General features: G+C 35.0%; 1 protein-coding gene across 4 annotated transcripts in view; it reads left to right on the plus strand.

Annotated features, from left to right (window-relative positions):
• Positions 1 to 15212, plus strand: part of LOC125653992 (uncharacterized) — a 71757-nt gene that overhangs the window by 50032 nt on the left and 6513 nt on the right. Inside the window, exon 1 of one of the 4 annotated variants that reach the window (XM_048883708.2) lies at positions 1559 to 1577. The exons of the other annotated variants lie outside the window; for them this stretch is intronic. Coding sequence (XP_048739665.2) covers positions 1575 to 1577 — 3 coding nt within the window. The 5' untranslated portion in view covers positions 1559 to 1574. Of the gene's footprint in view, positions 1 to 1558; positions 1578 to 15212 lie in introns of those variants that run through there. 4 annotated transcript variants of the gene reach the window in all.

Here is a 15212-nt window from a genome sequence, read left to right on the forward strand (position 1 = left end):
TTACAACATTACAAATTACAAAGTCACGGTCAATATGACCATGGGCAAAAAGTTACAAAAAGAAATTTTATGAAAGTATGACAAAATTTTACAGGACAAAAAGTCACAGTTTTATAAGAAAATAAAACCAAAAGTCACAATTAGAATTTTATGATAGTAGAAAATGTCATAGGACAAGAAGTCACAATTTATAAGAAAATGAAAATCTATTGATTTTTGATAGTGATATTGATATTTGAAAACATATCTGTTTTATTTATATTTTCTATGAGATTTTGATAATAATTATAGATTAAATTGTTATTCCTTTTATCATATTTATTGTACAATATCATTTTTATTTTTAAAAAGAGAGATTTCTTATGTAGATAAAATAAAAATAAGCTTGATGATCATTTGGTTTAGTATACTATATATTAATGATTGTCAAAACAAAATCTGATGACAGAATTATGGTTGGCTTCCTTTCACTCCAGAAGATAAAGCCGCCAGACGTTAGTTTTGTTGTCTTTTGGTTTTTATTGGGAATAAGAAGGATGGCACGATCCCTCATGCCTGCTGGTTTCTACACACGACCCTGCTATATGTACATGTATATAGAGTCTAGTTGGTTAAATTTTAACACAAAAAGAATTATCTCGTAATAGGAAAGTCTTCCACTTTTGTACAAAAACACCCAAAGTAAACCTCCAAGTTGTATACAGTAGATGTGTGGTTGTTCGCATATCGGAGATAATTTGAATTCAGATAATCAGAAAATATATTTGAAATAAAAGAGGGTGAGAGAAGAAACATACTATGCAAAATAAATAAATGAATAATAAAACAATGTCGAATATGTGCCTACGTATTGTTCGTAAATTGGGGGAGTGGTATTTGTACTTATGATTACGAAGGTTGGTCACAGTAGAATAACCTGGTGTTATTTTATTTACAGGTAATTGTTTACACCTACACGTTGTTAATCCAAGTTTAAGGCGTCTAGCTGTGCCTTGTTCACACCTGCTATCATGTGATTAAAATATAAAAGATGACTTAGGAATTGTTATGGAGATAACACTATTGTAAATATGCTTTGAATAAAAAGCCATTGTTTTCAAGTTGTTTATTCGTTATTAGATATCTTAGACATAATTCAGAAATCTTATGCATTAAAATATCAATTTTGGAGTTGGATAATAGAAGTTAATTTGTATCTTTCAAGTTATGATGTGCATACGAAACAGAAAACTGAGAAGGGGGTTTATTATTACTATGGATTTAAAACCAGTAGGGCACCGCTACGAGTTAAATACCACGCATGCGCAGAAGCCGGTGATCCGAGTCGTTCTTTTCCCTATATATTCTATTAAGAGCGACCATGGTCACCAGCGACAGCCACCACGGTTACACGTGATTTTGTCACACACCTATTCAGGGTACTTTCTGCATGCTGCACGATTTCCATGGATCTGGGAATATGCGATTTTCTTTTGTAGTAAATGACACGCGACTGACGTACTTCATCTATCTAAATGCAGCGAAATATCGGAGAGTTATGTTTGAATTCTTCATTTCACTAAAGTCTCCAAATAATGGTAGTGTACGATTACAACACATTGAACAATTGTTCAATACTTTTACTTTATTTCTATAACGTCGGCTATTTGAATTATTTTAAGTTTAAACAAAGAAAATATCGAGTGTCGAAACTTTAATGCTACAAAATATCATGCTTTGCTAAAATTAATATATTATTACCGCGCTGTATCCAAATTCCTGTGCTTTGTTGAGAACTTGCATTATTTCCACAAAGGTTTCTAGTGAAATTGAAATTGAAAAAAGCCAAGAATACTGCTTGGTTATAATGTTTACATTAATCACCGGTAATTATGTAGATTGGGAAAAGGATATCAAACAATCGTTCCAGTTTTATACAAATGATAATATTGTGCTTTGGTTTAGTCCTCATTACTTTGCGCACAAATTACATGCAACTCTAGATCCGCGCATGATTCGGATATAGTCATTAAGCAGTGTTTTGTGCACATGCCACTAAATGCTAAGCGACCGACGGTGAGTGAGATGGTTAAAGTGTAAATGCAGGAAAAGAAAGTTCTCCTTATGTGTGAAAATCGCGTTCTAATACTTCAACACCAGTTCCACGATTTAATGATGAATATAGTAACCAATGACTAGCTATCATGTATTTTTAAATAAGACTATGGCACAGAACACGTGCGTCAGTTATCGACAAATGTAAGGCGATTCTATAAACAAATAATTATTACAGCGACGTAGCAACAGGGGAATTTGGCCCACACATTCTTTTGTTTTGAGAATGTAGTTTTTCCATAAATTTTACATGCGAATTTTGATTTATCCCCCCCCCCCCCCCCTTTATGGTAGGACTGAATGCTTGCGAAAATTTAAGCATGAAGCGATTAGAGTTGTAGATCTGTTGACATTGATTGCAAATGCAGCCAGAGTCGTTCGTTTCTACTAAAAATGTTTTCTTAAAGAGACACTACAGCTCATTTTGCGCAAAAATCATGAAATGACAATTTTCTCAGGGCTTTCTCAATTTTTGTTGCATTGTTGAATGTATGAACTTTGCGAAAATAACACTTATCTAAAGTTAAAAACTCTCGTTTTAACGTAAAAATTAATACTTTTTGATGGCCTATACAAAAAATATCGAGTCTCCTCCTTCGGTCTTCAGACGCATGCGCATAGACAGTAAACAGTGCAGCATGTCGTCAAGTGAGTGCAGTGGATATCGATAGATCCAGAATTTTGAAAGATTCTATGAGAAAAGAGGTAAAAATAAAATGAGACAAAACTCATACGTGAAATAAAATTTACCTTGGGATCAGTATGACCGTTGGAAAACGAAAAGCTAGGAGAAACGATTGTAACTCAGTGACGGATCTAGGATTTCCGAAGGGGGATGTGAAAGTCAAATATTAGCCAAAGTAATCGGCCATTCTGGGTGCAAAATTTGGAGTTTCACTCACAATTTGTGGTTAAAAAGGAGAGGGGGATCCTGGCCCCCCTAAATCTGCTATTAGGACTAGCCGCGAAGAACTGCTTTAAAAGTGTTATTTTTATCTGAACACGACAGGTGTTAACCAGTTGTAAAAACATCGGTCAATAAGAACATAGGTGGGTTTCTGTTGAATTATGATTTATATAATTACTTATTATAATGAGCAGGAAATAATCTATCTTATACTTGAAAGGTGAGTGTTGTCCCCTTGAAGGGGATTCCTACACAACACCTTTGCTGTCATTCAAAACCACGTGATGTAAATAAGCATTCAAAAGTCCGAGTCAGCATGAAGAAACCTTTGAATTCCGGACGATCTTCAAAGCGCAGTTGAGAGTAAATTAATGCATCCAATTGTTCAAAATTGTCAGTATCGATATGATTTTTATCATTTTATCAATACGTGTTTTTAAAAACACTTTATTAAAATGTGGGAAATGAGCTGTAGTGTCTCTTTAAGAAATGTTTTTTTTTTATCTATTTTTTACGGGTTTTGTCCTCTTGGAAAACACAATACAAGCGTATACTTTATCTTTTAGCTTACAAATGAGTAATAATTTAGATACATGTATCTAGATACTACATCGTTCATCTATCAACTACCAACATTCACTCTTATAGCAGGGTAGATGCGAATATTTCATTACCATATATATCATGGAGTAACCCCTCCTAAATGAGTTCGACAACTTTGTAATATAAACGACAGATCGATGAAGTTGGAATTGTTTTGATAGGAAACATGCATGTCATAAAACTACAGGTACTGCAGCATGTAAATAATGAACAATATATTGTAATGAATTGATTTTCAAGTGTATATATCTAAAGCCTGTATGTTTGACTTGCTACTAATTCAATTTTTACGGGGGAAATATAACCGAATTTTGCACTCGAACTCTCGCACTATTATGCTCTGGTATAAAGGTACCGATTAAGCTATCGCGCTTTCATTTTTGATATTATGAAACTTTTTATTTTATAAACAAATGTGTTACATTAATTGCGTTGATATCATTGCGTATCTATATCAAACATAAAACGAGTAAAATTGGAATCGGAAATATCTGTGTCGAAGATTCCATTTCTCTGATTACACACTATCTTCTTCAAGGCAAACTACGTAGAGTCTTATAAAATTTAATATGTTGTACATATGCATATTATTTATTCATTAAACTTGTATATATGAACACCATCAACGTTGAAATTTGTATAACAGATGAACGCGGGAAATGGTTAAACGTTAAATTTAATAGTCTGCTCATTTACCAACCAAGTCGAAATTTTGCTCATTACTGACTTTCAACATGATTAATTTGTACACAAAACATCTTTGTGGTTGTTGCATGTGTTCTATCTTAAAAATGGTTTCAAAGGCATAAAAAACGGCTAATTTCGGCGATTTCGGTAAATCATGTCAATCGGAGATAAGGAAAATGATGTCACAGAACATATTACGTCACTAATTTCCACATGTATCATCGGGGCCAATGCCCTAGTGCATAATCATAATGATTAAACCAAGTGAAACCACATTTTAAATTTATCCTAATTTTGTGGCGTAGGCCTTAATGTACCTTGCTCTTTGATTGGTTACTAAGTAAACTCACAAACTTGAAGGTAAACGTCATGTCGTTGACAACAACGCAACAAGTGATTTTCGACAATGCGAAGAATGGCCACTCTATACTGGTTTTGAGGCAGAGCGGTACCGGTAAAAGTCATTTAGTAAAGGAAATTGCTCGAGCATTGATTCACGATGGAAAAACCGAGTCCATAACAGCAACAACTTAGTCATATATCATTAGCGGATTTAAGGGGAGGGGCACAGCTCCCCCCCCCCCTTAAAATTTTCAGATTGAAGGTAAACCGTGGTAGAAAAATGTAAACGACAATAGAAGCACTAATTTCTTCCACTCTCGGAGAAATAAATGACAAAATCTTTTGATTCATTGAATTATTTACTTTTATTGGGAGAAATTACATTTTTTCCAAAAACCCTTAATTTGCGTCATTTGATTAATTTCACCTTATCAAGACAGACAGAAAATGGCAGAAATGACTACATATTTTTCAAGCCCTATAAAATCTGTAAAATTCAGGAACTTCCGGGGGCTTCGCTCCCTGGGCCCCCACCAGGGTTTCGCACTGAACCGCTCACTGGGGGTATCAAGGTGTCCCTAAAACCTCCTGTCTCATGAAATTGCGCCCCCTAACTGTGATTCATGGATCCGCCCCCTGCATCTTACACCATGCATGCAAGGGAGCATATATTTCATTAAGCTACGGTACCTATTATGTTCCGGATCCCCAAAAGGATTAATATTTGCAGTGAACAAATCACTAATTGCAAAGAATGAAAATTAAGATTTTCACATAGGAGAAAAAATTAGAAATGAAACTTAATTTGTATTAATTATTATTGTATTGAAATTGAATTTGTGTGGGTGGGTGTGTGTGTGTGTGGGGGGGGGGGGGGGGCTTTTAATCAAGCGATCAGAGATTTAGACCTTTCACAAGCAAAGGAAAGAAAGAGGAGGAAAAAGGATATTAAATTCATATCAATTGAAATATTTAGATATTAATACATTTACCTGAAATTTCATATAAAAAGGGAATGGAACCCCCCCCCCCCTTCCCGTGGTATGCAACAGGCAAGTGTTTACCACTACCACCACCCAGCTAGAAATTCACAAATATACACAGCTTATATAAGCAAAATATATTACAGTTTTTATTCAAATCTTAAAGGGCTAACGGATAACAATCCACAGGCATCAGCATTTTAATCAGTAAATCAATACTCGATTTGAGTCCGATTTTATTATTAAATTCGCCGAAACAAACCTATTCTCGGACACGGTTAAGCTCAGAAATGATTTTCCCTCTCATCCGTCGCTTCAAAGGTCTAAACTCCCTCGCAACAATCCAACAACAGACATATCTTATCGATATTTTTAACATTCCCACCAACAAGGTCGGACTGCCATGTCGTGACGTCACGAAATTGAAGTTTTAAAAACGAGTCTTTTTTATATTAGTCCTACATAGCCCCAAAATTATATTATTCCATAAAATAATTACAATATATTTTATATCTATAAAAAAAATTCTGTCCGTAGATCTCAAACCGGAAGTTGTAGTAGATGGATCGTCTGAAAATATTAAACGGTAGGAATCGATGAATAAACAAGTAATTTACAGACATGGGGCTTCGTGTAAGGTGCTGAAAACGATATATCAGCAAGGACAATGTCTATTAAAGCGACTTATATCACAAAAGTGAGGATGAATAACGAACTAATCGTAAAATGAGACTTGAAGCGAGAGGTGTCCGAAATCTAATTAGGTACCTTGTGGTATTATTAAGGAGGGAGGACTTATGTATGAAACAAGAGCCTGTGAGGCTGGGGCATCAGTATCCTGTTCTCATTTCGCACTCCTTTCATGCGTAGAGTACGAGATCGCCATGTTGTTACACCTAATTATATATATGCATGTCAAAGGTCAATCGGGGATAGCCGTGTTAACGTAAACAACAGTGGATGCCTGCGTTATTCTTGAAGTCGTACACCGCGGATCTTTTTGATTGACATTTTAAATTTTGGTATATAATATATAGATATATCTTTAACAAAATGGATACTGGCGATCAAACCTGTAATCTAGATGATTTCTCTCATTGGAAAATAAAGGCGTTGCGCTCATTTCTGAGCAGCAGAGGACTGCCGATAAGAACTTATAGTTCTCGCTTTTGCCGCAAGTAAACTGCATATGCCCACAGCTGTAGAAATAGAGATATCGAAGTTAGATTTCTACAATTTTTTACTTAATAGTTGGTGATGTTGTATATTGCCTGATCCTTTGTTAATTTTTGATAAGTTTGTGTGTGTGTGTGTGTGTGTGTGGGGGGGGGGGGGGGGGGGGGGGGGGGGGGGGGGGACAAGGTATGTCTCCTTGACCACCAGATTTTTAAACTGATGTAACTTACCTCCATGCCTGCCAGGAGGGGTCAACAAGGTGGCATGAAGAAGTGTGAAATCTTGGAATAATGTACTAAAACCTTTGTCTGTCATTATGTCTAGTCAAATGGCTCTAAAGGATCCATAAATCCAGAATGTAGGGTATATTTTTTTCACTGGTCCTTCCTCCCCAGCATTCTTTTTCAATTTATTGTCACCATTATTACATCCACTGACACAGTGTCTCCCGGGCATATTTGTGAAAGAATTTACTTCTAAAAGTGTTGATAAAAATTGCAAACTTGCACACAAAACCAAACAATAGAAAATGAAAGGAATGGAAAAAGTAAGAAAGTTCTGTCAAAATGTATGCATTTCTTACTATCATGAGATCTAACGTCCCCATTCCGGTTTTTTTTCTCCTCAGAGAGCTATACTGTACAGTACAGAGTGGTGACAAAATGAGTATTTTTTTTTTTTTATTATTATTATTATTTTTATTGAAATCCAACTTTTTTCAAAAACTTTTCTTGATGTCACTTCTGGACTAATATTGAATTGAGGAAATTTTAATTGACTTGCAGAATTCCTTTCTTGTCATAATATTGAAATAATTTACAGACCATCCATCCTATAGCTAAGAAATGACATTTAAAGGGACTGATTCACGATTTTCCCCCAAATTTTCTTTTTTCACTTTTAATAATCAAAATCTATACTGTCTAATGTGTTTAATAGAGTTCACATAAAAATTAAGGTTATACATTATCAAAGAAGCTCATTTTGGAGAGTTTATTATTTGTTTCGTAAACAAAGATTGCGGTATGTTATTGTTTATGAAATTTTCAAAAGAAATGGATATCGATCTAAGTTTATTATATCTTTCAGATTTCGAGCATGTTTGGGGTAAATCAAATGTGTCATCTAAAAGTTAAAATTTGTGAACATACAAAATTAAGATGCTTTATATTACAAAATCAATATTTTACTTGTTTGTTTGTATACATAAAAAGACTCGAGTCTTTGTTTATATAACACAGATTCAAGGCTAAAATATTGCTTTAATTCTTGCATTCAGAAGGTCAAAATTTTGGCTGTCAATATTAAATGAGTTATACTAAGTTTTAATGTTGACCATCAAAAATGAAAAATATTTTTATCAAAAATCGTGAACCAGTCCCTTTAAAACACAAGTATAAAATTTCAGAACTCGTCACTCCTTAGTAAGCTGAGAGCCGAAAAGTTTCATGCTAAATCAATACATGTATAGACTCATTTCTGAAATGGATAGTTGAAAAATTAAGTGTAAGAAATTCTGCTGCATCCATTAGTAAAATTCCTCAAAATTGAACCAAAAGTGACACCAGATTAAATTTTGGAAAAAAAAAGTTGGATATCAATTGAATATATAATGGAAAAAATAAAAACAAATACTCACTTTTGTCACCACTCCATAGTGTATAACACGTATACTGGACTCCTTCAATGTTGGTCCCCCCCCCCCTTTTCTCCACAGAAAAAAAAGTCTAGAGAACAACAATGCTGAAATAGGGTTACCAATTTAATTAAAGATACACAGTGTCCTACTCAGGATTAAAATAGATATATATATATATACATGTATATATATAAATCCACGGTGTGATGAGCAATAAGATATCACCACAATGTTGGTGTGGGCACAGGAGTTTGAAATTTTATCAATAAAGTCAATAAAATTCACTTGATTGACCAAGCCATGAGCTATGCGTTAGCATAGCGAACAGAAATGAAACGCCGTTTTGGAGAAATCTCGAGTTTCGCTTTGAACCGCCGCGCAATGAACATAACTCGTAAGTATTTATCACTAACAACATTTGCCTACTTAAATTTGCCTCCTAACCCCTCTCTAATGCTGTCAGTATGAGTATCCACTTTATTCGGTTCGGTTTATTAGTATTTCAATACTAAAATGTCAGGCCCGGAGTGAATGTGACGTATTACAATGGGTCCTCGGTAAAGTCAATGTTTACACGGAATCGAATAAAGGGGTTAGGAGGCAAATTTAAGTAGGCAAATGTTGTTAGTGATAAATACTTACGAGTTGTATTCATTGCGTGGCGGTTCAAAGCGAAACTCGAGATTTCTCCAAAACGGCGTTTCATTCCTGTTCGCTATGCTAACGCATAGCTCATGGCTTGGTCAATCAAGTGTATTTTATTGACTTTATTGATAAAATTTCAAACTCCTGTGGTGTGGGTGGCACACAATTAAGAAAGATATAAAATATTATTGAATGTAACTTAATCAAATTCTGTTCCGATCGCTATCCGCATACTTAGACCTTACCAATACAGATCGTTTAAACTTTGTATGCAACCAAGTTGATTAAAAATTGACGTGTTTTTACAGACAAGTTTTTTTCGTTTGACTCGATGTTTACTGCAGAGCGAAGGCCCGGATATTCAATCTATCCCCGATTGACCTTTGACACGAGATTACGTCGGGGCGTGTAATAGGACTGTATTACATACAGTAATCCTGCAGCTCTGCTAAAGCTTAGTTTATCACATGTAGGCCTAATTTTTACTGCTTTTTTTCCCCAGACGATTAAGACCACTTTACTTGTTTGGGGTTTTGGATTGTCTTTCATCTTTCCATTACATCTATTTAAAACACTTGTTCAAACATGCAGATACCATATATCTGGTAGTCTTTTACATTGTTCAGAAGCTACTTATGTCACAGATCACAAAAAGTAATGTATAAGGACCTTTTATCGTCACAACGTGATATATTTGCCGGTGTACCCCAAGGTTCTGTTTTAGGACCTTTACTATTTTGGATTTATGTTAATGATGTTGCTGTAAATATGCTATCAATGTGTCGATTATTTGCTGATGACAACTCACTCCAGCAGTCCTCATATAATATGCTAGAAATTGAATACAAGCTTAATTATGATTTACATATACTAGAAAAATGGTCAAATAAGTGGCTACTCAAATTCAATCCATCCAAGACTAAAGCTGTTTATTTTTCGAAAAAATATGACTCTATTTTACCGAAATTGTTTTTCCAAGGTGATAGATTGGAGTGTGTTCCAGTCCATCGTCATCTAGGCTTATTATTGTCACATAACCTCAGTTGGTCTTTATACATTGATTCCATAGTTGATAAATCTTTTAAAAAATTAGGGCTTTTAAAAAGGCTTAAGTTCAAAATTGGCAGAAAACATCTGTCAAAATTGTATATAGCTTTTATTAGACCTACTCTTGAATATGCTTCAATTGTTTGGGATGGCTGTTCTGTTCACGATACTGATAAGCTTGAAAAAGTACAATTACGTGCAGCTAGAATTGTTACTGGTCTTCCTATTTTTGCATCTAGAGAATCCCTTTATTCAGAAACAGGCTGGCTAACTTTAAAAAGTAGACGTTATATTGCAAAAATGACTACCATGTTTAAAATTTGCAATGGTAGCGCCCCTGATTATTTAAATGAAATTATTCCACATAAACATGAAAATATATCCCTTTATAATACTAGAAACAATGATAAGTTTTACATTCCAAAATGCAGATTAGAGTTATTCAAAAAATCATTTGTACCTGACTCTGTAAAACAGTGGAATTTATTAAATGTAGAAACCAAAGAAACCATCTCAATCAATTCATTCCGCAAAAAATATAATAACAGACATTACAATACCACCATCATATTACTCTTTTGGAAAACGATATATCAACATTATTCATACAAAGCTAAGATACAACTGTATACTTAATTATGATCTTTATAAATTAAATATTACAAATTCTCCGTTTTGTACATGTGGACATACTAATGAAGATATATATCATTTCTTTTTTGCTTGTAAAAATTACTCCAGGGCTAGAAATGATTTTTTAATCGCCTTTTCATGCTTGACTTGGTTAATATTGATACAAAATTGTTATTATGCGGTGATGTCAATTTACCTCTGCAAACTAATATAACTATTTTTTTCAGTTGTTCATAAATTTATAGAAGAAACTTGTAGATTTGTTTAATCATTGTACATTATACCTGTTAATTATTACCTTGCATGACATATTGTAATATTTTAGGAGAGGGACTTGTAAGTTGTCAGAACTTGTTCCCAATCCTTTTGATTTCATCAATAAAATATGTTCAAAACAAAAACAAGCGGTGTTGATCGTATCATCCAGCATTCGGAAAGAAAAATGTCAATAAACTTACCTCTTAACTCACTACTTTATGCTAATTGAAATTTTAAACTCTTTTAATGAATGAAAAATGGATAAATAACGAGTAAGAAAATGTTTATCTATATTTTCCGCCATATTGTTTTCCATGTGCCCGCTCTAAATTTATCGGGCGATCCGGGCTACTTTTCGGTCGACCGGCGGCTTAAAAATACTTGAAACAAGTTACTTGCCCGCTTCCGGAAGTATCAACCGGCTTGACCCGGGCGATGAAACAAGTGCGCCCATTGATACAAATGGTGTTTCGCTAGCAGTCAGTCCGTAAAGAGCTAAGCGATGTCCTACGATGACGGTCCAAGTCACTATTGGTGCTAATACCTGGGAGTAAAGTTAGATGAAAGGGAAAAGGCGTATTTATAAGTGTTTCACTGGATGCAAGGCGTGAAGTTTTACCGACATCCTCAAGATATTCCCTTTTTAGTTTACTTGAGCTTTTAGCTTTTAGCTCAAGTGAGATATTCTGATCACCCGGCCATATTCCGGCGTCCTTCCGTCTTTAAACTTTTAACATTTTTGACTTCTTCTCAAAAAACACTGGGCCAATTTCAACCAAAGTTGATACAAAACATCCTTAGGTAAAGGGAATTCTAAATTGTTTAAATAAAGGGCCAGGCCACCTTCCAAGGGAAGATAATCAAGAAAAGGTAAAAATAGGGTAGGGTAATTAAAAAATCTTCTTCTCAAGAACCAATAGGCCAGAAAAGATGAAATTTATAGATAAGCTTTATTAGGTAGTGCAAATTCTAAATTGTTAAAATCATGGCCCCCGGGAGTTGGATGGGGCCACAATAGGGGATCAATTTTTACATACAAATATATAGGAAAAATCTTTAAAAATCTTCTTCTCAAGAACCACTGAGCCAGAAAAGCTGAGATTTGTATGAAAGCTTCCTGATGTATTGCAGATTCTAAATTCTTAAAATCATGACCCCCGGGGGTCGGATGGGGCCACAATAGGGGGTCAAAGTTTTACATACAAATATATATAGGAAAAATCTTTAAAAATATTCTTCTCAAGAACCACTGAGCTAGAAAAGCTGAGATTTATCTTAAAGCTTCCTGATATAGTGCAGATTCTAAATTTTTAAAATCATGGCCCCCAGGGATCGGATGGGGCCACAATAGGGGGTCAAAGTTTTACATACAAATATATAGGAAAAATCTTTAAAAATCTTCTTCTCAAGAACCACTGAGCCAGAAAAGCTGAGATTTATATGAAAGCTTCCTGATATAGTGTAGATTCTAAATTGTTAAAATCATGGCCCCCGGTGATCGGATGGGGCCACAATAGGGGATCAAAGTTTTACATACAAATATATAGGAACAATCTTTAAAAATCTTCTTCCCAAGAACCACTGAGCCAGAAAAGCTGAGATTTATATGAAAGCTTTCTGATATAATGCAGATTCAGGTTTGTTAAAAGCATGGCCCCCTTGGGTAGGATGGGGCCACAATAGGGGATCAAAGTTTTACATACAAATATATAGGGAAAATCTTTAAAAATCTTCTTCTCAAGAACCATTGGGCCAAAGAAGTTCACATTTACATTCATGAAAGCTTTCTGGCATAGTGTAGATTCAAATTTGCAAAAACCATGGCCTCCAGCATGTCCAGGGGTAGGTTTGGGGCCATAATAAGGACTACGTTTTTACATGCAAATATATATATATATGGAAAGTCTTCAGATATGGACCAAGGTGACTCGGGTGAGCGATGTGGCCCATGGGCCTCTTGTTTTATTTCCCTCGCCAACTCGCATGATTTAATCAAATGCATTTTCCTATAAAATGGTTGTAGTGATTCCTTACTTTCAAAGATAGCATTCAAATGCAGGAATTTGATAGTAAATAAAGTATCCCATGCCTGATTACTTAGTTGTTATTGTAATTCGGAAGTGACATGCCCTACAAATTACGTTCACCGCGCGATAAAAGTCAAAGTGGATCCGTTTCTCGAAAGTCCCGTATTTTCGTTAATACTCTAGAGTAAATTTTAATGTGATAAGATATAAATACTTTGCAAAAAATGTTTATATCAATATCAACATATGAAATCTCCCGCTTCTAAGTATTTTATAAGGTGCATGACTGTATTTTATTTTATAAGGTGCATGACTGTATTTTGTAAAAGCCGTCATGAAAACAAATGGTGTCTTTGTCTGTCTTTATCCCCAAGGAATTTCTTAATCTGAAATGATTCCGTGGGGATCCGGGTTAAAATAGGTCCTCAGTACCCCTTGCTTGTCGTAAGAGGCGACTAAATGGGGCGGTCCTTCGGATGAGACCGAAAAAACCGAGGTCCCGTGTCACAGCAAGTGTGGCAAGATAAAGATCCCTCCCTGCTCAATGGCCATTTAAGCGCCGATCATAGGCCTAAATTTTGCAGCCCTTCACCGGCAGTGATCAGACGTAGACCTCCATTTGAGTTGAATATTCTCGAGAGGGACGTTAAACAATATTCATTCAATCAATCAATATTCTGAAATGCAATGCGTCATCACTCATCGATAAATGGCATGGTACTCAATGTTCTTTGCAATTGTTTGTTACGTAAAATTACAAATCGAGGTATTGGAAAGTGATAAAAACGTTTATCCATAAAATTTTAACAAATCAAATTGTTAAATAATGTGTGTGATAACAGTTATAATATCTACATCGACAACCCCCTTCTTATAGCGTAACATACGCAAAATATGCTTACCTTTTGGATCAAAGACCCGATAATTGTTCTGCTTATTTCCTCTTCAGCTGCCTTTCCTTTTTTAACAGACAACACTGAGGTAATGTTTTCAACAGAAGAAATTCATACTAGGCCTATAACGGATTTTTTTTTTAGCTACAGATAAAAAATATTACAATGTCCCAGTTTATATACCCCGATGTCCCCTATTAAATGAGTGGTGTATATATCATTATATGGAAACTTTGATTTGGTAAAATAATAAAATATATAACTTAAAAACTCTGAAGTTACATAGTTTATGAAAACTACACCCGAAATACCCAAGGAATTGAACATTCAAAAATACCAACCGGTGTGTGTGTGAGGGGAGGGGGGGGGTAAGTCCTGCCCGCAAGTGAGGAAGGGGATAAGAATGGAAGTCTTGTCCTGCCCGCAAACATCTGTGGTCTATACCGCAATGGCGCTAGTTGCAAGAATTAAATATATTATCAAAATTTCTATCGAAAACACAATTCATCAACTAAGGCAATATAATGGGGGTTTTGTTGTTGTTTGTTTTTTTCCTTCAGAAGTGGCTTTTTACAGTGCGGTATATCTGATTCCTGTAGTAACGTATATTCAGAAGTGGATACAAGTGTATCTTTATTTATTCCACTCTACCGCCTCTCAGTTGGAATGGGAGTTTTATCCTTCCTTATTCCAGATGTGTTAACTATGCGTGTCGCTGTGCGTGCTGTGTATCATCTTTTGGGTTGTGATATTAATCTTTTTTTTTTTTTTTAGAGGAAATCCTCTGTTCTGCTCAATTTTCAAAAAGATTAAGAAATGAAACACTCTGAGTTTGATCTAAAGAAGCAGAAAATGGTATTTTTCCAGGTAGAGTGATGTTTTTAAATTTGGGGGGGGGGGGGGGGGGGGACCAGTTTTCCTCGGATTCGTGAGGTATTCAGTCGCAGCCCTGATACCACCAATACCGGATCCGCTAGTTAGAATGTTTCAACGATGCACAGACTTATCGTCAGTGACTTAGACTTGCACTAAATGAGATGGATTTTGTTTTTTATCTTAAAATGATGCACCTGGTACCTGTAAAACGTAGGTGTTTGATGTCCCCTGTTTCTGACTCAAATACAAACCTAGGGAATTTATACCACTGTTAACCGTTATAAATTGCCATAATGTAGAAAAGTATTTATAAATTTTATAATGAAGTTCGTGTTAGTCCAACAATGACCATATTATGAAAGAAATTAACATCTGAGAAACATAATTAAATTCATTCATTTC

This window comes from Ostrea edulis, chromosome 7, assembly GCF_947568905.1.
Source record: "Ostrea edulis chromosome 7, xbOstEdul1.1, whole genome shotgun sequence".
Lineage (NCBI taxonomy): Eukaryota > Metazoa > Mollusca > Bivalvia > Ostreida > Ostreidae > Ostrea > Ostrea edulis.